General features: G+C 51.7%; 2 protein-coding genes and 1 long non-coding RNA gene across 3 annotated transcripts; 2 read left to right on the top strand and 1 right to left on the bottom strand.

Annotated features, from left to right (window-relative positions):
• Positions 1-9,177, bottom strand: CCDC124 (coiled-coil domain containing 124). The gene is made up of 5 exons (XM_036450007.2): positions 9,027-9,177; positions 3,530-3,699; positions 1,019-1,208; positions 543-657; positions 1-453 (listed from the first exon to the last, which is right to left on the bottom strand). Exons 2-5 carry the CDS (start codon positions 3,686-3,688, stop codon positions 246-248), a joined length of 672 nt encoding a protein of 223 aa, XP_036305900.1. The 5' UTR covers positions 3,689-3,699; positions 9,027-9,177; the 3' UTR covers positions 1-245.
• Positions 6,267-27,910, top strand: LOC118725861. Its single transcript, XR_004990156.1, has 3 exons — positions 6,267-6,277; positions 23,720-23,723; positions 27,757-27,910. It is a non-coding gene; the product is annotated as an uncharacterized LOC118725861 (long non-coding RNA).
• On the top strand, positions 26,481-27,225 carry LOC118725860 (translationally-controlled tumor protein-like). The gene has a single exon (XM_036450008.2). The coding sequence runs from the start codon at positions 26,547-26,549 to the stop codon at positions 27,036-27,038; it is 492 nt and encodes a 163-aa protein (XP_036305901.1). The 5' UTR covers positions 26,481-26,546; the 3' UTR covers positions 27,039-27,225.

The raw sequence follows: 27,910 nt of genomic DNA, 5'->3' as shown, positions 1-27,910 counted from the left end.
TGCCTCACCCACCACCTTTATTGGGCATCAGCCCAGGACTGCACACAGGAGGGCGGTGGGTGTCGCTCACAGAGGGACCCTTGGCGGGAGGCATGGCTGATGACGCCGTTAGCCCCCAGGACACACACTGGCCCGGGCCTCTCTAACCCTGGGAGCTGACCCGGTGAGAGGGCAGCAGGGTCACGACCCTGACCGCCCCTAGGGCGGCTCTCCCAGTTCGTGGGGCTGCTCCCCCAGTTCGGGGCTCACTTGGGGGCGTTGAAGGGCACGGCCCGCTGGTTCATGGGGTTGTCTGGTGAGCGCAGCCACTCCTTCTTGAGTAGCTGCTTCAGCTGCGACAGCCGCATGTTGGGGTTCTCTTGCTTGAGCCGAGGCAGTTGCTCCTCCTCAAAGGCGGTGAAAGCAGCCCGCATGCGGCGCTCCGGGTGCCTGTCCCCCGCCTCTTCCGCCACACTGCAGGGAGGACACGGATTTCAAAGGGGTCCAGGGGGTAAGGCCGAGACTCAGGCCCCGCCCCCAGAGCTCAGGCCCCGCCCCGCTACCTGAGCACCGCGATGGCGTCCTCGATCGTGCGCGCCTCCAAGCTGCCCTCCTCCAGCACTCGGCGGTTCACGTTTTCCTCCAGGGGCACCTCTAGGTGGCTCTTGGCTTTCTCGGCTGGGGTTGGGCAGCCAGCGGGTGACAGACACAGTGGGGAAAGGGAGGGGAAAATGAGAATGATGGCAGGGACACTACTGGGACAGAGAAGCCCTTCCAGGACCGACCTAGGGGGTGGTCCTACCCTATCGGTGCTCAGCCCTCTGCCCGCTTCACTCCTCCGGAGCTGGAGCTGGGCACGTGGAGAAGCTCACACGGGCTGCTGTCTCCCTAGCCTCGGGCAACATCTCCCATACCGGGAGGAGTGGAGCACAAGCACGTCCAGCGTGTGCCTGCGCTCAGGGCAGGCCTTCCAGGCGCAGGCCATCGCTCCCCCCTCCCCCGCTTCACCACGCAGAGCCCACAGGGGACCCTGCCCCACCTGATTCTTGGGCTTCCTTGTGCTGATGGTCTCTGCGGAGCGTCTCCTCAATCTGGGCACGGGTGACTTTGCTTGGCACAGCTACCCGGGGGGCCTTGCTGTTCTTGAGCTTTGAGTCCTCCTCCTCCAGCAAGCGCTGGGTCTCCTTTTTGCGCTCCAGCTGCTCCAGGCGCCGCTTCTCCTTCTCCTCCTGGGGTAAGGGGGCAGTCAGGGGTGGGTCCACCCTACCACCAAGGTGGACTGAGACGCTGCAGTGTGCTAGACCCTGTGCTGGGCACAGGAGACATGGCTGGGAGCACAAGGGGCCAAAATATATGAAGATAGGAACATGGGAACCTTGTCCACACAGGTGGGTGGGTAGGTCTGGAAGGAAAAAGTGACCCCTGGGCCAGAGGAGGAGCAGCCAGGAGGAGAGCTGGGGGAAGGAGAGTGGTGGGAGCGGCAGGTGTAATGACCCGGAGGCAAGCACCACCCAGCATGACCAGAGAAGCAGAGAGAATGGTGTAGCTGAAGGGGGGATGGGAAGTGTAGAGGGAGAAGTGGGGGGAGGAGACAGTTTAGGAGCCTCAGGGGCTTAGGGAGCAGTTTGTATTGGATTCCAAAGGAGACGGGAGCCACAGAGGATCTGAATCCATTTGCTAGCTGGGGCAAGAGTTCTGCCGTTTTGGGTCAAGAGACCTCGGAGGAGGCACTGTGCCCAGTCTAGCAAAGCAGTGGCCGGAACTGATCGCACCTTGGCCCCCACGGAGACCCAGATGCCAGTGGGCGAGGGGACATCTGGCCTACAGAACTTACTCGTGGTCACTGCCCTTCCACTGCTCCGGGGACAGTGAGGTGCTCACTGTAGGCATGTAGCCTGTGGCTGGGTTCTGCATTGCAGGCACCCCACGTGCCTACAATCCCGCCATCTGCCTCCCATGCCTCGGGCTGGTCCCGGCCTGCAATTCCCCGTGACACTCTGTGGCTGGACTGAATGTCCCAGGAGAGGGGCTGATGTGCCTGAGGATACCCACTGAGCTTCCCTCCTGCCTGCATGGCACCAAAGTGTGCGTGGCCAGGTTAAAGGTCAGGGGTGTCTGAGTACAACTCCTGGGGCTCCCACTTTGTGCTCAAGCACCTCAGGCAGGGCCACTGTGTTCTGAGCCTCAGTTTCCTCATCTGGAAGATAGGGATGACCCCACGGCACAAAGTGAAGGCCTGGGGAGGGCTCCCAGGGCCCAGACTGTCAAAGGTTCCTGGCTTTTCTGTCTGCATAATGGATCTTTGGCAGACACTTGATTTTCCCTTTGGGTTTTCAACTTTGCTATGTTGTCAAAATGTTGACAATCGAAAAGTTTAAAGACCCCCACAAGCCTGATGTAGCATGGTGAGGAGGAGGAGGGGAGGGAACAGTGATATTCAATGTCCACTAACAACCAGGCAGGATCCAGTCCTGCACAGAAAGACAATAGGAAAACTCTCACAAGTGCCTGGGCACCCCGTGATCTAGGTGTGCAGGGACTGCGCATCACCACTGCTATTTCCACAACCTTCATCAGTTTTCCAATGGAGGAAACCCTGTTCTCTGCCCGGAGTCACCAATGCATCCCCAGGATCCTAGGCAGGTGTGACCAACCCAGGAACCAGGATGTCTGCTATGCGGGTCTCTGGCGCCACCTACTGGACTAAGCAGGTAAGCACCAGCCCTCAAACATTCCCAGACCATTAAGCACCTATTGGGTGCCCGGCACTGGGACCCATCAGGGATAGCCAGCCATCTCTGCCCTCTTCTGTGTCTTTATAAACTCCTGCGAGGTCCTGCAGGCCCAGGTCAGCAGGTCAGAAGTGGGAATCTATCCAGAATTTCCCAGCCTGGGTACTGCTGATGTCTGGGCTGGCTCATTCTTTGCTTGGGGCCCAGTCTGAGCAGCATGCCTGGCCTTGACCCACCAGATGCCAGGAACACTTCTCACCAACCTGCTGTGACAACCAAAAATGTGTCCATGCCCTAGCAGGTTTGGCTCAGTGGATGGAGTGTTGGCCTGCAGACTGAAAGGTCCCAGGTTTGATTCCAGCCAAGGGCACATGCCCAGGTTGCAGGCACGATCCCCAGTAGCGGGTGTGCAGGAAGCAGCCAATCAATAATTCTCTCTCATTCATTGTTGTTTCTCTCTTTTTTCTCCCTCTTCCTTCCTCTCTGAAATCAATTAAAAAAAGATTTTGTAAAAATGTCTCCAGATGTTGCCAAGTGTCCCCTGGATGCAGAATCACCCCTCAGGTGAGAACTGCCGGGGTGACCTGACCCCAGCATCACACGAAGGATGGAGGGCGGTGCTGCCTCGCTGTTCTTCCAACGAGCCAAGGCCTGGCCACCCCAGGGCCTTGGTACGAGCTGCCGCTTCTGCCTCCCTCCCGCCCTCGCTCCGGGTTTGGTGCCTCCTGGCCCTTCAGGCCAAAGCCCCAGAGGCCTCCCACCACCTCTACCACCAATGCCCATCTCAGCCGCAGGCGCAGCAGCCCAGGGCCCCCCACCTTGCGCTGCTCCTTCCTCATGACGTGTTTGTCCTCATCCTTCCAGTAGGCATCCTCCAGCTCCTTGTGCTTCCGGGCATCGGCCGCCGCCTTAGCCTCAGCCCTCCGCGCCCGGGCTGCTGCTGACTTGGTGTTCTCGCCCTGGAACTTCTTGGGCATCCCTCAGCAGGCTGCGGGAGGAGGGTGGGGACCAGTGAGTAGGGGGCATCCATCGCCAGGAGCCCCAGACTCACTCCTGGGCCTCATGTGTAAAACGAGCACTCAGACTTAGTGATTTCTCTTTTATGTATTGGAGTGAAATGTATAGGACACAAAACGAAGCATTTTAAACGTACAATTCAGTGGCATTTCATACATTCACAATGTTGTATCATCACCACCTCTAACTAGTTCTAGAACATTTCTATCACCCCAAGTCCCTCCTTCCCCCGGCCCCGGCAACCAATAATCTGCTTTTTGTCCCTGTGGATCTGCCTGTTCCGGACATTTCAGAGGTGGAATCACACATGTGGTCTTTTGCATCTGGCTTCTTTCACTCGGCATAAAGTTTTCTGGGATCACATTGTACCATGAGTTAGTGCTTCGTTCCTTTTTATGGCTGAGTGACACCCCCTTGCGTGAACGGATATTTTGTTTATCCATCCATCCCCTGATGGGCATCTGGGTTCTCTCCGCTTTTTAGGTGCGAGTCATGTTAGTGTGGACTTCTGCAGGCCAGTCTGCCACCTCTGAGGCTTTAGTTCCTGGGTCCCACAAAACCGAGCCTCAGTCCCCCTCATCCTGGGTCAGCAGGCGCAGTGAATGGCAATGACCCAGCCCCGGCTCACACGGCTGGGAGGTGCTGTAGCAATCATGAAGCTTATGTCTGGTAGGGACATAGTCTGTACAGGTCCCAGCTATTTCCCTGTGCCCAGCCTCTGCTAAGCGCTTTATATGGACCAATTCGATGAATGCCCCAAAGCCGTAAATATGGGGATTTATTCCCATTCTAGGGCAGGAAAGCCGAGGTACCTGGCCTGGTCACACGGGACTGAGCCTGGCACTTCACCTCCAGTCTGCCTTTCAGGTGAGGAAGGGAAGGCTGTGAGGTGAGACAAGGACAGCACTACCTCCAGGCACAGACTGAGGACCACGTGCTCTATGGCCCAAGGCACATGCTGCTGGGCCTGTTTTCCTCATTTGGGAAACGGGCTGATGCACATCCCTCCTGTGTCATCCTCACCCCTCACGGAACCGTGGAGAAATGGGCCCAGCACCCAATAAAGGGGAGGGAATGTGGGACCACCCGACTTAGGACAGGCAGCCTCTAACTCCACACCCTCAGCTGCGTGACTGGTGCCCATCGCTGAGCCCTCAGCAGAGACTCTAACTTCAGCTCCTGTTTGCGGCAGCTGTGCGGCTGGGCTGAGTGCTTTACAGGCAGCATCTTAGTGAATTCTTACAACCCCGGAGGGAGACCGCTCGGCAGAGGCCTGAAGGATGGTTGGAGGCAGCCCTGTGAGGACAGAGGGTGAGGATTCAGGGTGAAGGGCACCACTCAGGCAAAGGCCTTGAGGCGAGGGGGAGGCTGTGTTCAGGCACAGGGAGTGCCGAGGCAGCTTTGAGCAGGGCGGGAACGCTTTCTGATTAGTTTGTTCCAAAGCCCTCTCTAGCTGACCAGGGGGAGGCGGGAACGCTGAGGGGATCATGATGATGCCACGGGCAGGGCGGAAGGGTTAGTCGGATGAAGCTGTGTGTGTGCTCTAAACCACTTCATCCCCAGCAGCGGCAGAGGCATCCTCCATCGAGCACTTCGTATGGACCAACTTAAACAAACGTCCCAAGCCTCAATCCTGGGGACTGTCCTCACTCCCATTCTAAGGGGGGAAGGCTGAAGTACCCGGTGCCCATTTACACACGAGAAATCTGAGGCTGAGGCAGAGGCAGAGAGGTTAAGTGACAGGCTCAGAGCCATACAGGGGGTCAGTGAAGGGGCCTGGATTTCAACCCAGGCCTAGCTCTCCTCAGTCTCTCCTCACCCCACCCCACCCCCTTTTTTTTTTTTTTAATGATTCAGAGAAGGTAAGAGGGGGAAAGAGATAAAAACATCAACGATGAGAGAATCATTGATATAGGCTGCCTCATGCAGGACCCCTACTGGGGTTTGAACCCGAAACCCAGACATATGCTCTGGCTGGGAATCGAATCGTGACCTCCTGGTTCATGGGCCAATGCTCAACCACCGAACTATACCGGTCAGGCCAGACTCCACGCTCTTAATCACTGCTCCACCCTAGGGTCCTGGCAGGTCCCTCAGGGAACATCAACACGGATCAGGACTCTGAAGCCACAGGGGCCCTCACCAGACACAGAAGCAAACCCAGGAGGAAGAACGGGACAGACTGGGGATCAGTGGACCCAGGAGACTCAGGGTTGTCCTCGGCTCTGTAATCATAACTGATATATTTCCCTTCAAACCCCGCTTTCTTATTTGAGATGTGGGGGTGATTCTAGGCCTTCCCCACACTGAACGCAGCATTCACTACTGAGCATCCACACCAGAAACCTGGCCGGGCTTCCCCAGGAAAGCACCACGGAGTGGGGATTGCTGCCCATGTTACAGCTGAGAAAAGCCCTCACCCCGACTCCAGTGAGTCCCTCCATTTCTCCCTTGCGAATCCAGCAGTAGACACACCAGCCTCCTTGCTATTTTTCAAATACATCAGAGGGTTCCCACCTCAGTGCCTTTGCACTTGCTGTGTGCTCTACGTGGCTATTCTTTGTTCCTCTTTTAATCTAGTTAACTCCTATTTAAACTTCTCCCAGCCTTCCCTGGGATCCCCTTGACGCTTACACCTCAAACTTTGAGATCCTTGTCTGGGTTACTTTCTGTTCATTTATATGACTAACAAACGCCCATCTTCCTCACCAGCTGGGAGCTCCGTAAGGGCAGGGCTGGGACTACCTTGGTCACTGCCATGTCCCCAGTACCCTCATTCATTTGCACAATGTTTTTCTTTTTTCTCTCAAGAAATGTGTTTTTTAAATTTTTATTTATTGATTTGAGAGCAGTTATTTGTTGTTCCTCTTATTTATGCATTCATTGGTTACTTCTTATATGTGCCCTTACCAGGGAATGAATCTATAACCTTGTTGTATGAGATTGATAATCTAACCAACTGAGCTATCAGCCAGGGCTCAATAAATGTTTTAGGCAAATGAATGAACAAGTGCTGATTTGCAGGGCTCCTCCAGTATTTACTTCATGCTGTGTTGTGTCCAAACTCAGCTTCTTACTGTTCTTCCCACTCACCCCATCCCCTCCTGCCTCTGGAACTCTGCTCTTGCTACACCCTCATCTAATACACCCTACCCTCACCCTCCTCCTGTGAAAACCCTGCCCACTCACAGGGACTCTGCCCAGCATCTCCTCACCCTCATCTTCAGACCAAGGCCTGACACGGCTTTTTTGACCCCCTCTTCAGACTGAGAACCCAGGACTGAATGTTTGTGTCCCTCTAAAATTCCCATGTTGAAGGCCCAACCCTTGGTGTGACTGTATTTGGAGGCAGGACCAGGGAGGAGGTGATAAAGATTAAATGAGGTCAGCCCTGGCTGGTGTGGCTCAAATGGTTGAGCGTTGTCCCATGGATTGAGGTCCCCAGTTCGATTCCCAGTCAAGGACATATGCCTGGGTTGAGGGATCAATCCCCAGTAGGGGGCATGCAGGAGGCAGCCAATCAATGATTCTCTCTCATCATTGATGTTTCTGTCTCTCTCCATCTCCCTTCCTCTCTGAAGTCAACAAAAAATAGTTTTTTCAAAAAAAAAAAAGAACCCTGATCTGTTTGGCTCAGTGGATAGAATGTTTGCCTGCAGACTGAAGGATCCCAGGTTCGATTCCGGTCAAGGGCATGTGCCTTGGTTGCGGGAACATCCCCAGCAGGGGGTGTGTGGGAGACGACTGATTGATGTTTCTCTCTCACCGATATTTCTGACTCTCTATTCCTCTCCCTTCCTCTCTGTAAAAAATAAAATATTGTTTTTTAAAAAAGAAGACACTTTGGTGGAAATCCTACCTTAAAAAAAAGATTAATGTGGTCATAGGGTGGGGCCCTAATCTAATAGGGCTGGTGCTCCTGGAACAAAAGACACTAGAGCTTACCGTCCACCATGTGAGTACACAATGAGAAGGTGGGCGGTCTGCAGGTCAGGAAAAGCCTGCCCCAGGAACTAAATTAAATGGTGCCTTGATCTTGGACTTGCCATCCCCAGAACTGTGAGCAAATAAATATCTGTTGTTTAAGCTGCCTAGTCTGTGGTATTTTGTTATGGCAGCCCAGGCTGACTAAGACAGACAGCTCTCCTCTGGTACACAGTCCCTCACTGTGTCATCCAGTAAGCATGTACTGAGCACCTAATACAAGCCCCTGGAGAAAGAGGTGGAGCCAATGGGCTTCCTGCCCAAATGGGATTGCCAGGGTGTCTGGAAAATAAGCGTTAAGAGTGACAACTCGAGCCGAGACCGGTTTGGCTCAATGGATAGAGCGTCGGCTTGGAAACTGAAGGGTCCCAGGTTCGATTCCGGTCAAGGGCATGTACCACAGGCATATCCCCAGTAGGGAGTGTGCAAGAGGCAGCTGATGGATGACTCTCTCTCATCGATGTTTCTAACTCTCCATCTCTCTCTCCCTTCCTCTCTGTACAAAATCAATTAAAAAAAAAAGTGACAACTTGAGATCTGAGCTGTGATAGGGACCTGCCAAGGGGGATGGGAGGTGGGGGGAGCCTGGAGGGGGCTTCTGGGAAATGTGTGTCAAAGGACTTCCTGGATGAGATACCCAGGAAAAAGTCTAAAGGAGAGGAAAATCCTAGCCCCCAGGAACGTAAGGGAGGCAGGATAGGAAAGGGATTTGTACTCCAGGGTGAAGGGAGGGTGCAGAGGGTGTTAGAGCCTGGAGGCGCAGACCTATGGGGATGAAACCTCTGAGGTTGGGGAGGAAGTAAATTGGGATGAGAAATGGGGAGCTCCAGCAGGGATCAGGGATGTGGGGAGTGGCTCTGGCTGGACAGGGGGAACACTTAGGTGGGAATCAAGAACCAAGAACCACATAATTGCTTGGATGTGAAAGTAAAAGAGAGAATAGATGAAGCTCAACGCCTCCGCCTCAAGATGCGCCCCCCGGCTCTCCCTTCTGGGCTCGCCCAGCCCATCGTCCCTCTCTCCAGTCCTGATCCCACGGGGGACGAAGCTCTGTCATCCCAAGCCTGGCAGCTGCTCAAGGGCAGGGCCAGAGCTGGGTGGACTCGAACACGACGCGATCCCTCTGGGCTTCAGTCGCGAGCTGTATTAATGGGCACAGCCTCCGCGGCAGCCGTCAAGACTGGGCGCCGGAAGAGGCCCCGCCTCCGAGCACCCCACCTCTAGCCCTCGCGGGGCATGGTCCCAGGCCCAGACGCCCACCCGGCCCACCCGCACCCCGAAACCCAGCTCCGCCCGCACCACGGCCGCTCCTACCTCCTACCCCCGGCGCCGGTCAGGTCGCTCCTCCGTGACGTCACCGTGGAGCTTGCGTGCTGAGCTCCCGAGGCGCGCGCTGATGACGCAACGCGCCGCCGCCATCTTGGTAAAGGAAGTGCTGGCCGAGTCTCCGACCCAAGTCAAGGCCACCAGCCATTTATTCGTTTTCTTCAAGAAGCATATAGTTTATAAAAACGCATCCCTGGTGCTCACTTCAGATATTTGCGAGCCAGGAGGGCCAGGTACAGGCAATCTAGAACCTTGCCTTTACCAAGATGGCCGCTGCCCGGAGGCAGGCCGGCTCGTACCTCACCCGCCAGGGTGCGCCAGAGCCCGCAGTCCGTGCGCGTCCGGAGACCCAATAGGTGGAGGAAAACAGTCGAGCCTTCGCCATCGCTTTGCGGGTTTTTTTTCTGCGCTCCCCTATCTCACATTCTCTGCCTCCGTTTGCGAAGCTGGGGCGGGAGGAGGCCAGAGAAGGAGGCAGAACAATTAACACTGCGCCGTCCGGGGCGGGGGAGGGGGGGGAAACTGAGGCCCATAAAGACCAGGAATTGCATTTGGTAAAAATGTAACCGTGAGCGGCTCGAATTTCTCGTGGGCCCCTCCTCTGGATTGCTGTCCTCCCCTACCCCCTTGCAGGATTATTTACTTTATTATTTTATTAAACAGATTTGGGGCTCATTTTGAAACTGGGTCTGTGCTGCCTGTCACTCGGGACTTAAGCCAGTTAAGCAGAGGCAGCGTAGAATCCTATGAGTGTTTATTTCAATAATGAGGGCAGAATGGGAGAGCAGCAGGTCATCCACAGAAATCTGCTCTATCCCCCTTCCGTCCCCTACCCCCAACCCCAAAGCCAGCTGCTTATATTGGGTGGAAGGACAAAGATTATATGGGTAAGTAGGCAAAGCAGGCAAAAGGAATAAGAAAGGGTATAGTGGTTACAGGTTACAGGTAGTGCTGGCTGGGAGGTTGCAAAGGGGTGGGGGCACCTCGGGGACTCAATTGTTTCGGCAACGAGGTTGTTCATCTTTCCATGATAGTTCTTGGATAAGGAGAATGGACCACATTTTGAGGTTAATCCCAGGATGTACAACTTTCAGCCAGGTCAGAATGTGATTTCTTTTTTTCTTTTTTTTTAGATATTAAAAAAAAAAAGAAGAAGAACATACACACACACACACACACACACACACACACTAGGGGCCCAGTGCATGAATTCGTGCACCTTGAAAGGAACTATGGGCCACGAGGTGAGGACAGGGGCTGTCTTAGCCTATCCTCCGTGGCCCTGGCCCCTCCCACCGCACCCCCAGTCCCGTCTGTCTGCCAGTAGCCCCGCCCCCACCCCTCCCATGTGCTGATGGCACTGGCCCCACTTGCACCTGCTGATGGTGCAGAGAGATTGGGCCATCGCCAGCAGTGGGTGTGAGCGGGACCAGCCCTAGGCAGGACTGCGGTGTGCAGGAGCAAATAATTTTCAGTAACCACCAGAGGCTTGCCCTGATGACAGCAACCAGTGCCCTGCCTTGGTCTGGTGCCCCTGCTCACCTGCTCCACCATCCTGCCACTATGGCTGATGCCCACCATATTCCACGTGCCCCCTGGTGGTCAGTGCACATCAAGCAACTGGTTGTTTGGTTGTTCCACTGTTTGGTCTATTTGCACATTAGGGTTTTATATACTAGCACTAATATATAGATTTTTATTTTTTATTGATTTCAGAGAGGAAGGGAAAGGGAGAGAGAGATAGAAACATCAATGATGAGAGAGAATCGTTGATTAGCTACCTCTTGTATGCTCCCTATTGGGGCTTGAGCCCACAACTGAGGCTGCTCTGATCTCCTGGTTTATAATTCGGTGTTCAACCAATGAACCACAGGCAAGGGCAGAATGTACTTTCTTTAATCAGAACAAAACAATCACAGTTAACAGAGCATGTTTACCATCCTATATAATAAAAACCTAATATGCTGAATGTCCAGTCGTCTGGTTGTCCATTCAACCAATCAAAGTGTAATATGCTAATGATATGGTAAGGCCGCTCCACCGCTCTGTATGACATGCACTGACCACCAGGGGGCAGACACTCTGACCAGTAGGTTAGCTTGCTGCTGGGGTCTGGCCAATTGGAACTGAGTGAGATGGGCTGGACATGCCCTGGAGCCCTCCCACGTTTCCTCCCCAGCTGGCCAACCTCCTGTGTCCTTCCCTGGCCCATATTGTGCACTGGTGGGGTCCCTCGGCCTGGCCTGCACTCTCTCACAATTCAGGACCCCTTGGGGAATGTTGGAGAGCTGGTTTCGGCCTGATCCTGCTCAACACAGTGGTGGTCAGTGCACTCCCACAAGGGAACGCCGCTCAGCCAGAAGCCGGGTTCACAGCTGGTGAGCGCCTGTGGTGACAGCGCTAAGGATGTCCACCTGCCCTGGGGGGAACGAGCCTAAGCCATCAGTCAGACATCCCCTGAGGACTGTGAAAGGGAGCAGGCCTGGCTGAGGGACCCTCCCCAAGTGCACACGTTTTGTGCACCCGGCCTCTTGTTTCTTATGACTATAGCTAGTCCCCATATTCTATCTCTCCCTCCCACCTCAACGATATGTAAGGAGAAGCAGTCAGTTCACAAGAGTCTGACTTGACCAGAGTCCAACCCCAGTGACACTGCTGGACTCCTCCTGCGTTAAAGCCTCGCCTAGGCTCTCACTGCCCTCTTCCTCCTGCTCCCCACTCTTCTTCCTTGTCTTTCCATTCTCTCTCAGCCCAGCCACAGCAGCCTCCTTTCTCCAAATGTCCAGTCACTGTCCTGCCTCGGGGAGTTCACCTGTGCTGTTCCCTCTGTCCTCACCCAGCATCCCTCTGGCCATGTCATTCCTTTCCTCAGGCCTTGGCCAAACACCCCGTTCTCAGTAAAGACCCCCTGACCCCCATGGGTAGTTGGTACCCTATCTACAGCCCTCTTCCCCCCTCCCCCCCATCGTAACATCAACTTGCGTTATCCATTAGTGACATGTTTGTTTTCTGTCTTTACCGTGGAATGGTGTTTGTCACCCAGAAGAAGGGGCTTAATGTACACCAAGCATGTCAAACTCGAGGCCCGAGGGCCCCATGCGGCCCACAATGAACATTTTTGCGGCCCAGCCAATATAACGGAATGTAAGAAAGGTTTTAATAAAAATTCCGTAACTTAATTTTCACAATATCCTGTTCACATAATTATTAATAACAAACTACGACGTTCGCTCATGACTGATTACTATAATCGTGTTGCATTTATTTCCCTTACGTGCCTTATGCGCAGGCGTACCATTTCTCTCCACTAATACCAGCAGCGAATATTTTAGCAGCCGATGGCCACATCCTTCGTCTTGTACTGACTTGTTTAGTGTGCGCAGCAGGGAATATTTCGCTTTCAGAGAAGAAGAAAAAATAGGTTTCTTTGCGTTACGCTTATTAATTTGTGCAGTTATTCAGTGTCTGGTAAGTTAATGTTCAAGAAAAAATATTCACTTTTTATTAAAATGTTCTGTCGTTGTATGTTAATGTTTATTCATTTATTCCAGCCCTTTGTATTTCACATCTCTATCAAAATAAACCTACGTTTCTATGGAAATGGAAGCTTTCGTGTGTGTGTGTGTGTGTGTGTGTGTTTCGGTTCACATGAACTTAAGCCTTGTTTGTTTGGCCAGTGCTAGCCTTTGGGTTGACATGCTCGCTGAAAACATGTATTGTTGTTCACTATCAGGGTGTGGAGGTATGGGGGTGCCACAGGCAACACCTCGTTAACCTTCCACTGAACCAGTTCGTACCAGGTTTCTTTTTTTATTGATCCTCAAGGATATTTTTCCCCCATTAATTTTTAGAGAAAGTGGAAGGGAGAAACAGGGATTGATTGCCTCCTACATGCGCCCAGCCTGGGCTGGGGATGGAGCCTGTGACCAAGGTACCTGTTCTTGCCCAGAATCGAACCCAGGACCCTGCAGTCCAAGGACTGACACGTTATCCACTAAGCCAAACTGGCTAGGGTTGAACCAGGTTTAAAAATAAGCAAGTCCTGGCTGGTTTGGCTCAGTGGATAGAGCATTGGCCTGCGGACCGAAGAATCCAGGTTCTATTCTGGTCAAGGGCGCATGCCTGGGTTACAGATCAGCCCAACGTGCAGGAGGCAGCCAATCAATGGTTCCCTCTCGTCCTTGATGTTTCTGTCTCTCTCTTCCTCTTCCTTCCTTTCTGAAATAAATGGAAATATTAAAAATTAAAAATAAATAACTTAAAAGAGGCTCGTCACACCTTCCCAGGGCAAGGAGCCTGCTACTTCATATTGGCATAACCTAAGGCTGCAGGTCATGTGGATTATTCTGTCTGGGGTCAAGCACCCTCCCAGTCGGTGCAAAGGTGTTTGCCTGGCCAGCAGCCACAGGAGGAGAGCAGCCAGACCTGGGTGGTTCCCAGGTCCTTGACGGCTAAACAAACTTCACCGGATTCTCTGTTTGTCTTTGGCCGGCACAAGCCATTGCAAGCCTGGCTCCCTCCTGCTCCCCACTGCGAGTCAAGAGCCTGGCAGACCCGACCGACCCCTAGCAGGAACTCGCAGGAACTCACGCGCCAGGCCTCAGCAGCGGCCCTTCCCCGCTGTACAAATAACAAACGCTGCGATTTCCCCTCTGGTGCCCACGTGGGTTCTTCAGACTAGCAAAGAACAGCGTGGCACTCCCAGGATCGGAGGTCCCGCAGTGCACTTGGCTAGTCCGGAAAACCCTGGGTTCTTGACCGAGGATGGTTCTTGTTCCTAGTAACCCTCAAGGTTAAAGGGGACGTGTTGGGAAGAAACCTCCAAGTCTGCCTGGGGCAATCCTGGGTCCACAGAGGAGATCCCAGGGTGGTTCACAGGTTCATGGTTTGCCGTAGCAAGCTCGCTACATTCTTGGGGACCACCACAGGACTAGGGGGTGCCCCCTGCATGCCAGCAGGAGTGCTCAGGGCAAGAAGGAAAGGAAAGAGTTATGAGGTATGGCTGCTGTGGTGACGTGGCCCCTTTTACCAGAAGTGCGGGAGGCCAGCAGAGAAACAGTTAGCTACTGATGCAAAAGTAAGCAGGTTGGAGGAGGAAGTAAAGTCAGAATGGGACATGCAGCCCTAGCTGGTTTGGCTTGTGGATAGAGAGAGCATCAGCCTGCCGACTGAAGGGTCCCGGGTTCGATTCCGGTCAAGGGCATGTAGTACCTTGGTTGCGGGCACATCCCCATTAGGGGGTGTGCAGGAGGCAGCTGATCAGTGTTTCTCTCTCATCAATGTTTCTAGCTCTCTATCCCTCTCCTTTCCTCTCTATAAAAATAATCAATAAAATATATATAATATTTTTAAAAATGGGACATGCACCTGATGCAGGCAGTTCATATAGAGATTTCGGGGTGGCAGTGAGAGCCAACGGGGCCAGGGCAGGATTCAGTGGCCTGGTTTGCTCTCCTGAGGGGAAAGAGGTTGACCCCCGCCGGAACCCAGGCCAGGGTACCTCACCCGATGGAGCCCTAGTAAGTGAGTCCTGCTGCTGAAAACATCTCTGATGCGGAGGAGGAGATGTTGGCTGAGAGGCCCAGATGGCCCAGCCATGCAGGCTCCGTCCCTCATGGTTCAGAAACTGAAAACTCAACGGGACAGGCCGGATGGGCAGGGCCTGCCCAGCTGCCTCGACTGCTCAAAGGCGCGCACACCTCAGCCCAGCTGGTGGGGTTGGCCGCCGGGATCACCAGAGGGGACCGCGCATCACAGCGTGGCTGTGGAGGTTGTGGTGCGCTGGGGCCGATAGGATAGTCCTGGCAGCCTCGGTCACTCCACACCCCTCTCTGTGTCGCTCCACACCCCCACATGGGGCTGCACAACACCCTCAGAATGCGTCCCTGTCTGCATGGGTGGTGGCAGGGTGTCAGGCCACCTGGCCCAGCGGGGACAGCTCCCATGCCTGTGCCTGGGGGGGCCCTGGCGGAGCTCCCAGCCTTCCTCCGGGGAATGGGAAGGAGGCGTGCTATCTATGCCTTTCTGGGGCCAGAGGCAGTGCTTTCACCACGGGCAGGAGCGGCCACATGCTGCGGGCGGCCCTGGCTGCGTATGCCGGACCTGGTTCCCATCCTTTCAGGTTTGGTGGGGGACAGTGCAGCCAGCGCCCAGTGAGTGTGGGGTTTGGGGGAGGCTGCATTAGCCCTTCCCCGCGCAGGCGTGGGCAGGCGGAGGAGAATAAACAGCCGGGCAGCTGGCAGGGAGCGGCAGGGCGGTGAAAGTCACCCAGAAGCAAATGGGGCTGCTAACCCTCCTAAGAGGAGGGGTGGGTCCCAAATAATCGACAGGCAGCCCAATAGGATCCTGGTTCTCCTGTGGCCGCTGCTGAAGCTGCAGCATCAGTTTCAGCTAGCACCCTCACCCCAGGCTAAGCCAGACGAGGTGCAGGTGGTGGAATGAACCCTGAGTGTCCAGGTCCAGCCACCCCTGCGCCCCTGCCCCACAGCTGGTGGGTTATCTCACACCGGGCTGGGGCAGCGACTCCGCGGTGGCCGGTGGCTCCGCCGCGGGCTGTCCTGGAGATGACCCCTGGGGCGGCCCCTTTGCAAAGGGGGCGGGGCTAACGTTTCCGCCTGGTTTGGGGTCTTCTGGAAGCCCTGTATAGAGGTTGCCAGCCATCTACTGGTCCTGCAAGAATGTGCAACGGGTGTTCCTAGTAGCCCTCATGGCACAGGGGCCGAACGCACACTTCTCCATGGGAACCCCGGCCGGCTCCCAGGACCCCTCGGTGCCATACCCGGGAGCCGCCACAGGCGTGAGGCATGTCCCTGGCTCATTTGCCATTGGGCGCCCGCCCTCCCTCCCACCCTGGGCTGTGCTTCTTCCTCCTATACCAGGTCTGTCTGAGGGATGGATGGCCTCCTAGAACCACTGGTGGGGAGTTCAGGCTGTGCCTCGGGGTGGCGAAGGCAGTCCTGCAGGGGCAGGCCAGAGCACCCCCATCGCTCTGCCACAGCCAGGGTGTATGGGAGCCACCAAGCAGTTCCAGCTGCCCGGGGCCACAGGAAATAGGGGGAACTATGGAGGAGCTCAACAAAGCAGGGATTGTCTGTCCAGCTCACAGCCCCCACCAATCCCCCGTTTGGCCCGAGAAAGCCTGAATGACAGGAGGCTATCGGGAACTTAATCACGTGGCCCCTCCCCTCCTTGTGGTGGTGCCCAATGGCACTGACATCTTAGACAAGCTGGCAGGCACGCCCACACGTACCGGTACATGATGGATGGAGCTAATGCTTTCTTCATCGCCATCCATCCTGATAACCAGGACCAGTCTGCTTTCCGCTGGGAAGGATGCCCGTGGGCGTTCACAGTGCTGCCCCAGCCCCCGGCACAGCCCCCCTCTGACTCATGGTTTGGCTGTGGAGTGCCTGGCAAAATGGACCCCTCCCCCTCTTCCATGGCCTTGCTAACCTCTGCCTGCCGTGCACATCGGAGGATTGTACCCCTAGCTCCCGGAGCACCTAGACCAACGGGGCTGGGCCTGGCTCGTCGGTCAGATTCTTGGGTGTTGTCTGGATGGTCCTCCCACCGGATGAAGGTCCTCCCACAAGCAGTGGCTGTTAAGATCCAGGCCTACCCACGGCCCCTCACAGCCAAGCATCTGCTGGGTTACTGCACTTACCTCAGCCAGTTCGCCCATTATATGCCCTGACTTGAAGGGGGGCCACCTGGGAATGGGCCAAAGCCCACCAACAGGCCTTTTACGGCTGCCAAAGCAGCAGCAGCCATGGTACAGACCCTGGCGGCCCTCGAACCCTCCTCATCCTGTGAACTAAATGTTACCCATTTGCCTGAGGGGTATGGCTGAGGGCTCTGGCAGAAGCAAGGCAAAACACAGGTCCCTTACGCTTTTGGTCCCAACTATGGAAAGCGGCTGAGCCCCAGCCCGTTTGGCTCGGTGGATAGAGCGTCGGCCTGCGAACTGAAAGGTCCCAGGTTCGATTCTGGTCAGGGGCACATGTCCAGGTTGCGGGCTCGATTCCCAGTGAGGGGTTTGCAGGAGGCAGCCGATCAATGATTCTCTCTCCTCATTGATGTTTCTATCTCTCTCTCCCTTTCCCTTCCTCTCTGAAATCAATAAAAATGTAAAATATAAATAAATAAAAACGTATTAAAACAAACAAAAATCTCACACAAGGGAGGGGCATCACACTGAATTTAATTTAAAAAAAAAAGTAATAGCTAAGCCCTCAAAAATGTCTATACTCTGGACCCTGGATCCTAAAACTTAAATTATATGGAAAAAGGGATTGTACAGATATAATTAAGGTTATGGACTTTATTATTTTATTTTTTAATTGAAATACCTTTTTAATTACAGTTTACATTCAATATTACTTTGTGTTAGAGTCAGGTGTACAGCAGAGTGGTTAGATCATTCTTTGCCAAGTGTTGCCCCAATGTTTCCAGTGCCCACCTCGTAGGACACATAATTATGACAATATTATTAACTATGTTTCCTGTGCTGTACTTCACATCCCCACAGCTTCTTTATAACGACCCGTCTGTACATCTCAGTCTGTTCACCTTTTGGACTTTAAAAAAAAGAAAGATTATCTTGGATTTTCCTGACGGGCCCAATCTAATCACACAGCTCTGAAAAGCAGAGGACTCTCTAGCTGCAGGCAGAAGGGAGGAGAAAAACGAGGAGCCCACCTTTGCTGGCAGTGATGATGATGAGGATGATGATGGAGTGAGGGAGCATAGACCTCCCTCCGACCCTACAGCTGGATTCTCCCTGCAACCAGAATGAACCAACCTGCTGACAACTTTTTTTTAAAAGTATTTTTTATTGATTTCAGAGAGGAAGGGAGATGGAGAGAGAAATAGAAATATCAATGATGAGAATCATTGATTGGCTGCCTCCTGCACGCCCCCTACTGGGGATCGAGCCAGCAACCCGGGCATGTGCCGTTGGCCAGAATGGAACCCAGAAATCTTCAGTCCGCAGGCGGATGCTCTACCCACTGAGCCACACCGCTGGGGCCCAACCTGCTGACAACTTGATCTCACACACAGGGAAATGAAAACAAGTCTGTTGTTTTAAGCCACCTAGCCTGTGGAACTGTTTTAAGCATAATGCAGTAGAAACTGAAACGGTGGATTTCCTTTTACAGGTCCTCTGACTCAGTACATTTCTCTCGCCTCCTTAATCCCAAACTTCATCTTGTAACCACTGCATCTGGATCTCAGGTCAACAAAAGCACTTTCTGCTGAGATCATTGCAATCCCTATCAGCAAGCCCAGCCCGTCCAGAGCGGAAACAAATATTTGGGTTCTCCGTGCCATAATAACCAGCATGTTCTCCCTAGAGACACCCCCGCCAGCTCTGCAGGAACTGTTTAACTCCATTCAGAAAATCTCTCCCCTTGAGGGGCCAGTGTTCGGCTTCACTCCCACTGCAGTAAACGATGCTGTGTTCCCAACTGAGTCTGCGCTTTCCTGTGTCACTGCTGCTTATGACACAGGCTCTGCCCTGGAGGGCCCACAGACCCTTTAAATTCTGTGGCCAGTACTGGTTTCCTCATAGCCAGACATGGGGGAGTCTGCCCTATGGAAAACACTTCCTGCTCCACTGTAATTCTCCAGGTCAAGTAGAAGAGTCTGTGATCATAAAAAAAAAAAAAAAAGGAAAAGACCACCTGGACTTCCAGTACAAACCGCCAGCAGGACTGGGGGCATGTTTTCCTTGCCTGGATTTAGTTATCCAGGATCTTGGCTTTGGGACCTGTGAAGGGAAGCCTTCAAGAGGGTCCCCAGTGCTGAAACCAGTTTGGCTCAGTGGACAGAGCATCAGCCTGCAGACTGAAAGGTCCCAGGTTTGATTCCGGTCAAGGGCATGTGCCTTGGTTGCGGGCACATCCCCAGTTAGGGGGAGTGCAGGAGGCAGCTGATTGATGTTTCTCTCTCATCGATGTTTCTAATTCTCTATCCCTCTCTCTTCCTCTCTGTGAAAAATCAATAAAATATATTTTTTAAAAAGAGGGTCCCCAGTGATACCCCACTTCCAAGTATTCACATCTTTGTGTCAATCCCCGCCTCTTGAACTTGGGCTAGACTTGTTCATTTGCTTTTTTTTTTTAAATAAATATATTTTATTGATATTTTACAGAGAGAAGGAAGGGAGAGAGATAGAGAGCTAGAAACGTCAATGAGAGAGAAACATCGATCAGCTGCCTCTTGCACACCCCCTACCAGGGATGTGCCCGCAACCAAGGTACATGCCCTTGACCGGAATTGAACCCGGGACCCTTCAGTCTGCAAACCTACGCTCTATCCACTGAGCCAAACCGGCCTCGGCTGTTCCTTTGCTTTCAGTGAATGTCACACAACAGAAGTGATGAGGCAGCACTCCCAAGATTAGGTTTAGAAGACGATGGTTTCCTACCTCCCAGCTTCCTGGCTTCCTTTGCGTGGGGGTGGCTATGTGTGCAGAGGCTGTGGGATGTCCAGGAAAGCTCTCTCCATCTTGATGAGGGGGAGATGCCGCTGGCGTCCCCCTCTTTCTGCTGTGACACCTGGAGGTTGCAACCACTTTTTCAATCAGAAGACAACGAGTCTGGGGCTAAAGAAAAAATGCAAATGGTGGAATCAAAAAGAAGAAAAAAATATGGCATTACAGAGCAGGTGAAAGGACGCCTGCAGCTGCCCAGTTCTAGATGGATTGTTACATAAGAAATGTATTTAAGCTTAGAAGAACAAAGAGGACAGTGGCTATTGTCTTAGATCGCTGTCTTTCTGGGATCACTCAGGCTGATGGAAGCCAGCGGGTGTGTCGTGAGGCATCCCCGTGGAGGGAGTGAATATCGAACTGGATACTTTAATCCCAGTCAAGCCTTGAGCTGACCACAGCCCCAGGCAAAACCTCAGCTGTGGTCTCATCAATCACATTAAGCCATGTGTAACCAGCTCAGCCATTCCCAGATTCCTGACACACGGAAACCATGAGACAAATGGTTTTTTTGTTCGTTTGTTTGTTTTTAACTGCTAAGTTTTAGGGGTCATTTCTTATGCTACAGGATATAGCTAATATAGGGCCCATTACATAGACTAATAAAGAGTTTATTTCTGAAAGTTGGTATAGTGCAGTTGGCCACCAGAGCCTGTCCAAAGTCTGAAACCCTACAGTAGAGCCAATATCTAACAACTGAAGCCAAAAGAGAAGGAGGTGCCAGGTGGCCCAGACAGGGGCTGACTTTGCACCTTCCTGGAGACCCAAGAGCCAGTGTACCCTGGTGGACAGCATCAAATCATGCCAGATCACAACTCAACACATCGTAATGAGGTTTCCCTTTATTAGTGACACACTCAGTGGGCACTCAGTGAGCACCAAAGCCCCACTGAAGCAAGTCCTGCTCCATAAGGGTGTCTCCTGCACAGCAGCTCTCCCACCGTAGTCACAGCTGGTGCTCACAGCCAATTGGCCTGGAGGTCAATTCCTCCTAGTGACTCCAGCAGCAATGAAGTCTCAACTACAACAAGGCTGTGCACACAGCCTGCAAAAGGGGTGCACCTAGAGTGCCTAGCTCAGGTGACTGGAGAGACTAAGCCACAAGGCCCTAAAAGACACCTACTACACAAAGCAACTCTACCAACTCCAGGAGACATAGTGGCTCTACCCAATACATAGAAACACAGGGAAGTAGCCAAAATGCAGAGACCCCACCCCCACCCCAAAAAATGAAACAAATGAAAGAAATGGAAGAAAGGAAACTACTGGATACAGAATTCAAAACCATAGTTACAAGGTTACTCAAGAATTTTCATGAGCCAAAATTGGTTTGGCTCAGTGGATAGAGCATCGGCCTGCGGACTGAAGGGTCCCAGGTTCGATTCTAATCAAGGGCATGTGCCTTGGTTGAGGGCACATCCCAGTGGGGGGGGGGGTGCAAGGGGCAGCTGATTGATGTTTTCTTTCTTTCTTTTTAAAAAAATTATATTTTATTGATTTTTTACAGAGAGGAAGGGAGAGGGATAGTTACAAACATCGATGAGAGAGAAACACTGATCAGCTGCCTCCTGCACACCCCCTACTGGGGATGTGCCCGCAACCAAGGTACATGCCCTTGACCAAAATCAAACCTGGGACCCTTGAGTCCACAGGCCGACACTATCCACTGAGCCAAACCGATTTTGGCCAATTTAGTTTTGAGGAAAGTAAGTTTGGGGAGATTGAAAGTTATCCAGAATGGTCATTGGTTCTCTAAATTACTTTGGGTTAAATCGATCTCTTTAGTAAGAAATGCACATGAAGAGATGCCGGAGACCAGGGATCGAACCTACAACTCAGGTTTGTGCCCTTTTCTGGGAATCCATCCCATGACCTTTTGGTGTGGTGGCCGACACGCTAACCATTTAGCAACACAGCTGGGTGAGGGATGTGGTTTTAAATGTAAGTCCATTGGAGGTAAGTGAGAGTTCAAGGTGGTGGCCTTCCTCGTTGGCGAAGTGAGGAAATTCCCCTTCCTCCCGGCGGAGTAGGGAAGCAGTATCCACTTACAAGGAGAATCTCTTCCTGGTGGAGTTCCTACTTGACAATTCTTCTTGTTTGGGTTTGTAATTGACATGGGTTGAGGGACTGAGGACTCTCCCTTCTGGCCTCCCAACTCCATTACCATGAGGTTTCCCTTTATTAGTTCTCACACGTTTGAATCATGTTAAGTGCACAGCTCATTGGCAGTAAGTACCTTCACGTTATTGTGCAGCCATCCTAACCACCCATCCACAGACCTGTCCGTCTTCCAAGCTGAAGTTCTGTCCCCATTGAACACTCACTTCCCGGCCTCCTCCCCCACCCCTGGCACCCACAATTCTGCTTGCTTTCTTTCTTTCTTTCTTTCTTTCTTTCTTTCTTTCTTTCTTTCTTTTTTAAATATATTTTATTGATTTTTTACAGAGAGGAAGAGAGAGGGATAGAGAGTTAGAAACATTGATGAGAGAGAATCATCAATCAGCTGCCTCTTGCATACCCCCTACTGGGGATATGCCCGCAACCAAGGTACATGCCCTTGACCGGAATCGAACCCGGGACCTTTCAGTCCGCAAACCGATGCTCTATCCACTGAGCCAAACCGGTTTTGGCTCACAATTCTACTTTCTGTCCTGATGCATCTGACCTCTCTGGAGAGCTCGTGTAAGTGGAATCATACAGTATTTGCTCTTTCATGACTGGCACATTATACTTAGCATAAAGTTCTCAAGTTCCATCAAGGTGTCAGGATATCTTTCCTTTTTAAGGCTGAATAATATCCCTCTATATGAATATACACATTTGTTTATCCATTCATCTGTCAGTAGATTCTTGGGTGGCTTTCCCCTCTTGGCTATTCTGAATAATGCCATTATGAAGATAGGTGTGCAGAAATCTTTTCAATATTTGCTTTAAATTATTTTGGGTACAAGCCCAGCAATGTATTGCTGGAACACATGGCAGTTCTGTGTCTAATTTAAAAAATATATATCTTTTTATTTTTTAAATATGTTTTTATTTATTTATTTATTTATTTATTTTTATTTTATTAGGGTTAGTGTTAGGGCTAGGGTTAGGGTTAGGGTTAGGGCTAGGGTTAGGGTTCTTAAATATGTTTTTATTGATTTGGTTTGATTATTTAAAAAGCTAGAGGCCAAAACCAGTTTGGCTCAGTGCATAGAGCACATGTGTCAAACACGAGGCCCGCGGGCCAAATCCGTCCCGCCAGGCCTTGCAATGTGGCCCGCACCGCGCTGTCATCACTGCACTCCGCTGCGTTCCCATCACAATGACAGTTTATGACTGTTCAGTAAACCATTCGGCCCGTGATTTAGGCTGGATTTTAGATTTTGGCCCCTTCTCTGATTGAGTTCGACACCCCTAGCATAGAGTGTTGGCCTTCAGACTGAAAGGTCTCCAGTTCAATTCCAGTCCAGGGCAAGTACCAGGGTTCATTCACGCTCTAGCATGCATCCGTGCGTCAATTCTCCCTCTGAAGGCCGGAGAGCCTGAGCCCATGGCTCACGCTCTGAGCAGTGCATGCTCTCCCGCTGCTGGGCTCCTGGCCCCAAGCCCCAGGCTGGGAGGGAAGCCCTCCATTACAGCTGTGTGCAGCCCTGTGCGTGCCCCTCCCCTCCTCTGCCCCCGCTGTGCGCTCTGACCTGGACTACAGGGCCTGGGGCCTCAGGATTTAGCTCGTCTTGAGAACAAATGTTTGAGTAAGGACGGAATTCAGCAAACACCCTCGCCTTGGTGCAGACGGCGGTGGGTGGCCCGGTGGCGGGGCTGGGATCAGATGGTAATGTGTGACCAGGCCCCTTGAGGACACAGAACTGCTGTTTGCTTTCTAGGGTTGACCCTTCTCCCCAATTGACGCAATCTGTGGGCTCCCTGCAGGCCCCGCACACCTCAGTGATTTCACTTCGCCCGTTAAGGGCCAATCTGGATGCCTCTTTCCCTACATCAAACATGGGCCTCCACCAGCACCCGGCGCCAGGGCCCTCAGAGCCGCTGTCACCTGGTATGCCTTCCATCAGAGGCAGTGCTTTCACACCACCCAGAACACACACCTTGCCTTTGTTTGTTTGTTAATCCTCACCCAAGGAGATTTTCTCCCATTGATTTTCAGAGGGTAGAAGGGGGGGAAGAGGAGAGAGAGAGGGAAAAACAGCGATGTGAGAGAGACACATCTCCAGCACGCACCCTGACCAGGACCAGGGATTGAACCTGCAACCCAGGAACATGTCCTTGATTGATAATTGAACCTGTGACCCTTTGGTGTACAGGCCAATGCTCTAACCACTGAGCACCCCAGCCAGAGCCACATACCTATTTTCATGGACAGGGACTAATGTAAAAGTGAGGGAGCTACCGAAACCGGTTTGGCTTAGTGGACCGAGCATCAGCCTTAGGACTGAAAGGTCCCAGGTTCGATTCCGGTCAAGGGCATGTACCTTGGTTGCAGGCACATCCCCAGTAGGGGGTGTGCATGGGGCAGCTGATTGATGTTTCTGATTCTCTATCCTTCTCCCTTCCTCTCTGTAAAAAAAAAAAAAAATCAATAAAAAATCAATATATATATATATATATATATATATAATTTTTTTTTTAAGTGAGGAAGCTGCCCTCGCCAGTTTGGCTCAGTGGGTAGAGCATAGGCCTCTGAACTGAAGGATCCCAGGTTCGATTCCGGTCTGGGGCACGTATCTCGGTTGTGTTTCTCTCACATCAATATTTCTCTCTGTCTTTCCCTCTCTCTTCCACTCTCTCTAAAAATCAATGGGAACATATCCTCGGGTGAGGATTTAAAAAAATAAAAGTGACGGAGCTGCTCAGATTTCGCTAGTGAACAACAAGGCCGGAATGCAAAGCCTGATCCACCGGGCTCTGAGTCCGGCTCCTCCTCCTCCCACTCACTGGATCTGGGGATGGAGCAGGGTTTCAGCGCTGGCTTCACGCTGCCAGATTAATTTTGTTCTGGGAGCAATAGGGAGCTATGCAGGGTGTGTGAGGGGGGGGGGGAGGCTGGTAGAGGCCAGAACACTGAAAGGAGAGCAGAGAGGCTGATTCAGTCTGAATGAACAGGACCTAGGTGCTCGGAGTGGACAAGAGGGAGGCTTGTCCAGGTGTTAGGCTGCATTCACACCTCCCCACTCATTCCTAACACCTTTGAGTCCACGACTCCACAACAGTATACATATCTCTCCTATGATTGTGTTGATTTTTTTAAAATCCTCACCCGAGGATATGTTTCCATTGGTTTTAGAGAGAGAGGAAGGGGGGGGGGGGACATCAATCGTTCACGCCCCCTCCCCCATGTACCCTGAGGGGAGATCAAACCACAGCCTGAGTACTGCTCTGATCAAACCAGGGCATTTTGGTGTTCAGGGCAATACTCCAGCTAGCTGAGCACACCAGGCCGTGTTGATGTTTTTCTTGATTTCATAATTCCTGGGAACTGTGGGGGGCTGCAGACTTTCGTAACAAGCCTTCCAGAACAATCTGGCTCTTCAAACTTCATATTGTGTGATTAAAAAGTAACAAGAAAAGCCACATTTTAAAATTTTAAAGATAAATAAGATTTATAATTACTAACCAGGAAACATTTCTATGATTTACTCTTTCCCCCCCCCCACTCATTAATTTATTAAAGATTAAAAAGATGATTAGTGCCGAAACCGGTTTAGCTCAGTGGATAGAGGGCCAGCCTGCAAACTGAAAGGTCCCAGGTTCGATTCCAGGCAAGGGCATGTACCTTGTTTGCGGGCACATCCCCGGTAGGGGGTATGCAAGAGGCAGCTGATCCATGTTTCTCTCTCATGGATGTTTCTAACTCTATCCCTCTCTCTTACTCTCTGTAAAAAAAATCAATAAAATATATATTTTAAAAAAAGATGATTAGTGTGGGCTTAGAGAAAGAGTGTATGAAATGGGAATATATTAAAGTTACAAGTATAAATCGGTTCACTCTTCCTGGAGGCAGATCTGGCATCAAACCTCACGAGTGGATACTCTTATTGTCCACGTTGGTGTTTCTCTCTTCCTCTCTCCCTCTCCCTTAGACACTCTCGAAAATTCAATGGAAAAATTGGGTGAGGATTAACAACAACAACAAAAATAAACGGAAAAAATATCCTCCAGTGAGGGTTAACAACAAAGAAGGTAAGGAGGCTGTGCAGAGCCCAGGGTTGGCCAGCGTCTCCTGGAGGAGGAGCCGTCTGGGAGGGGGTCTGCCAGCTGCTGAGTTGAAGTCACCAGGCTGAGCTCAGGCGGAAGTTCTGACAGACCCTCCCCCATGCCCTGCGGAGTCAGCTCAGCTGCGGGGTGAGGACCTGCCAAGGAAGGGCCAGGAGCCTGGGCGCATGCAACGTGAGCTCAGCTCCGCTTTAAAGGACAGCATACCAGAGGCCCGCAGGGTTTTATTCCCAGGAGGCCGGGAACGTTTAACATCAGAAAGCCTCCTCTACCCTAACCAGTTTGGCTCAGTGGGTAGAGCTTCGGCCTGCGGCCTGCGGACTGAAGGGTCCCCGGTTGGATTCCGGTCAAGGGCATGTACCTTGGTTGCGGGCACATCCCCAGTGGGAGGTGTGTAGGAGGCAGCTGATTGATGTTTCTCTCTCATCAGTGTTTCTAACTCTCTCTCCCCCTACCTTTCTCTCTGTAAAAAATCAATAATATATATATTGAAGACATGAAGACATGAAAGGAGAAAAACGCCTAATGATTATCTCACTGTGCTAGAAAACATCAAACAGCATTCAGCAACCATTCCTGATTTTTAAGTTCTTAGTAAAACGGGGATAGGAAGAAATTAGTCTGATCAAAGATTGGGATTAAAAAGAAACCGTCTGCTTTTCCGCCCGCTCCCCCCCCCCCCCCCCCCCAGCACCGTTCCGGCTGCACCGCGCTCCGCTCGGTGCTCCTGCTCAAGGCAGCGCCGCCCCCTCCTCCCAGCCGCCTTCGTGATCATCTACCCGGACCTCATCAGCCATGGTGAGATGTTCTCCGACATCTACAAGATCCGGGAGATGGCAGACAGGCTGTGCCTGGAGGTAGAGGGGAAGATGGTCAGTAGGACGGAGGGTAACATTGATGACTCGCTTCTTGGTGGAAATGCCTCCTCTGAAGGCCCTGAGAGCGAAGGGACCGAAAGCACAGTAATCACTGGTGTTGACATTGTCATGAACCATCACTTGCAGGAAACCAGCTTCACAAAAGAAGCCTACACGAAGCACATCAAAGATTACATGAAATCAATCAAAGGGAAGCTCGAAGAACAGAGACCAGAAAGAGTAAAGTCTTTTATGACAGGGGCTGCAGAACAAATCAAGCACATCCTTGCCAATTTCAAAAACTACCAGTTCTTTATTGGTGAACACGTGAATCCAGACGGCACGGTTGCTCTGCTGGACGACCCTGAGGATGGTGTGACCCCATATGTGATTTTCTTTAAGGATGGCTTAGAAGTGGAAAAAATGTTAACAAATTGAGCAGTGTGGCTCTATCACCTGTCACTGGCTGCTGCTTTTCATCCACAGCAAGCCTAGGACCGATGGGACTGATGTCATCTTGAGCTCTTCGTTTATTTTGAGCTTGATTCATTTGGAGCGGAGGCATTGTTTTTAAGAAAGAAACATGTCATGTAGGTTGTCTAAAAATAAAATGCATTTAAATTCATTTGAGGGAATGCTTCTTAGTTTAATACATTTAAAAATCTATCCTGTAAAGCTTTGCTCCATTCATCTTTATTTCTTTGTATTTTTATTGATGGTTTCTTGTAATTGCCCAATTATAATCTACACTAATAAAAGAGAAAGATGCAAATTAACCATACCTTCTCTATGCGTACCAGCCAATCAGGAGTGAGTATGCAAATTAACCCAACAAAGGTGGTGAGCTAATTTGGATACACAGTTCTACACCACTCTAGCAGCTCAGGGCCTTTGGACAGTGTGGGAAGGCAGGGCTGGAGCAGAAAGAGGCAGCTCAAGGGTCAGAGCAGAAAGGCAGTGCCAGCAGTCAAGGAAAAGAAGCCCCATTCTTGCACAAATCTTTATGCAGTGGGCTTCTAGTTATGGAATAAAAATACACAAAAATCAAAAATTTAATAAAGCATCTTTGTGTATTCCTGACATGTGTCAGTAAAATCTTCTCAAACAAACAAACAAACAAACAAACAAAAATCTATCCTGTGTAGTGTTCCTGCAGAAGCTAGAGCCTGGTTGTAGGCCACGACTATAAAGCGTATAGACTGTCTTCAGATAACTTCTACAGTGGGAACTGCTTCTGAGACTGGAGGAAAAAAACCAAGAATCAAAAGTCGTAACTCTGAGTTACAGTAACGGGAAAGACCATGCTCCCA

This window comes from Pipistrellus kuhlii, unplaced genomic scaffold (assembly GCF_014108245.1).
Source record: "Pipistrellus kuhlii isolate mPipKuh1 unplaced genomic scaffold, mPipKuh1.p scaffold_m20_p_21, whole genome shotgun sequence".
Lineage (NCBI taxonomy): Eukaryota > Metazoa > Chordata > Mammalia > Chiroptera > Vespertilionidae > Pipistrellus > Pipistrellus kuhlii.
The sequence above is the reverse complement of the archived record's forward strand: the minus strand, read 5'-3'. Positions and strand labels throughout refer to the sequence as shown.

Bases quoted from the DNA above. Each gene is read 5' to 3' on its own strand.
- LOC118725860 (XM_036450008.2), top strand. From the start codon at position 26,547: ATGTTCTCCGACATCTACAAGATCCGGGAGATGGCAGACAGGCTGTGC.
- CCDC124 (XM_036450007.2), bottom strand. From the start codon at position 3,688: ATGCCCAAGAAGTTCCAGGGCGAGAACACCAAGTCAGCAGCAGCCCGG. The intron at 1,209-3,529 runs GTGGGGGGCCCT...CCCTTACCCCAG, and splicing joins TGAGGAAGGAGCAGCGCAAG to GAGGAGAAGGAGAAGCGGCG. The intron at 658-1,018 runs GTGGGGCAGGGT...GCCCAACCCCAG, and splicing joins CAAGGAAGCCCAAGAATCAG to CCGAGAAAGCCAAGAGCCAC.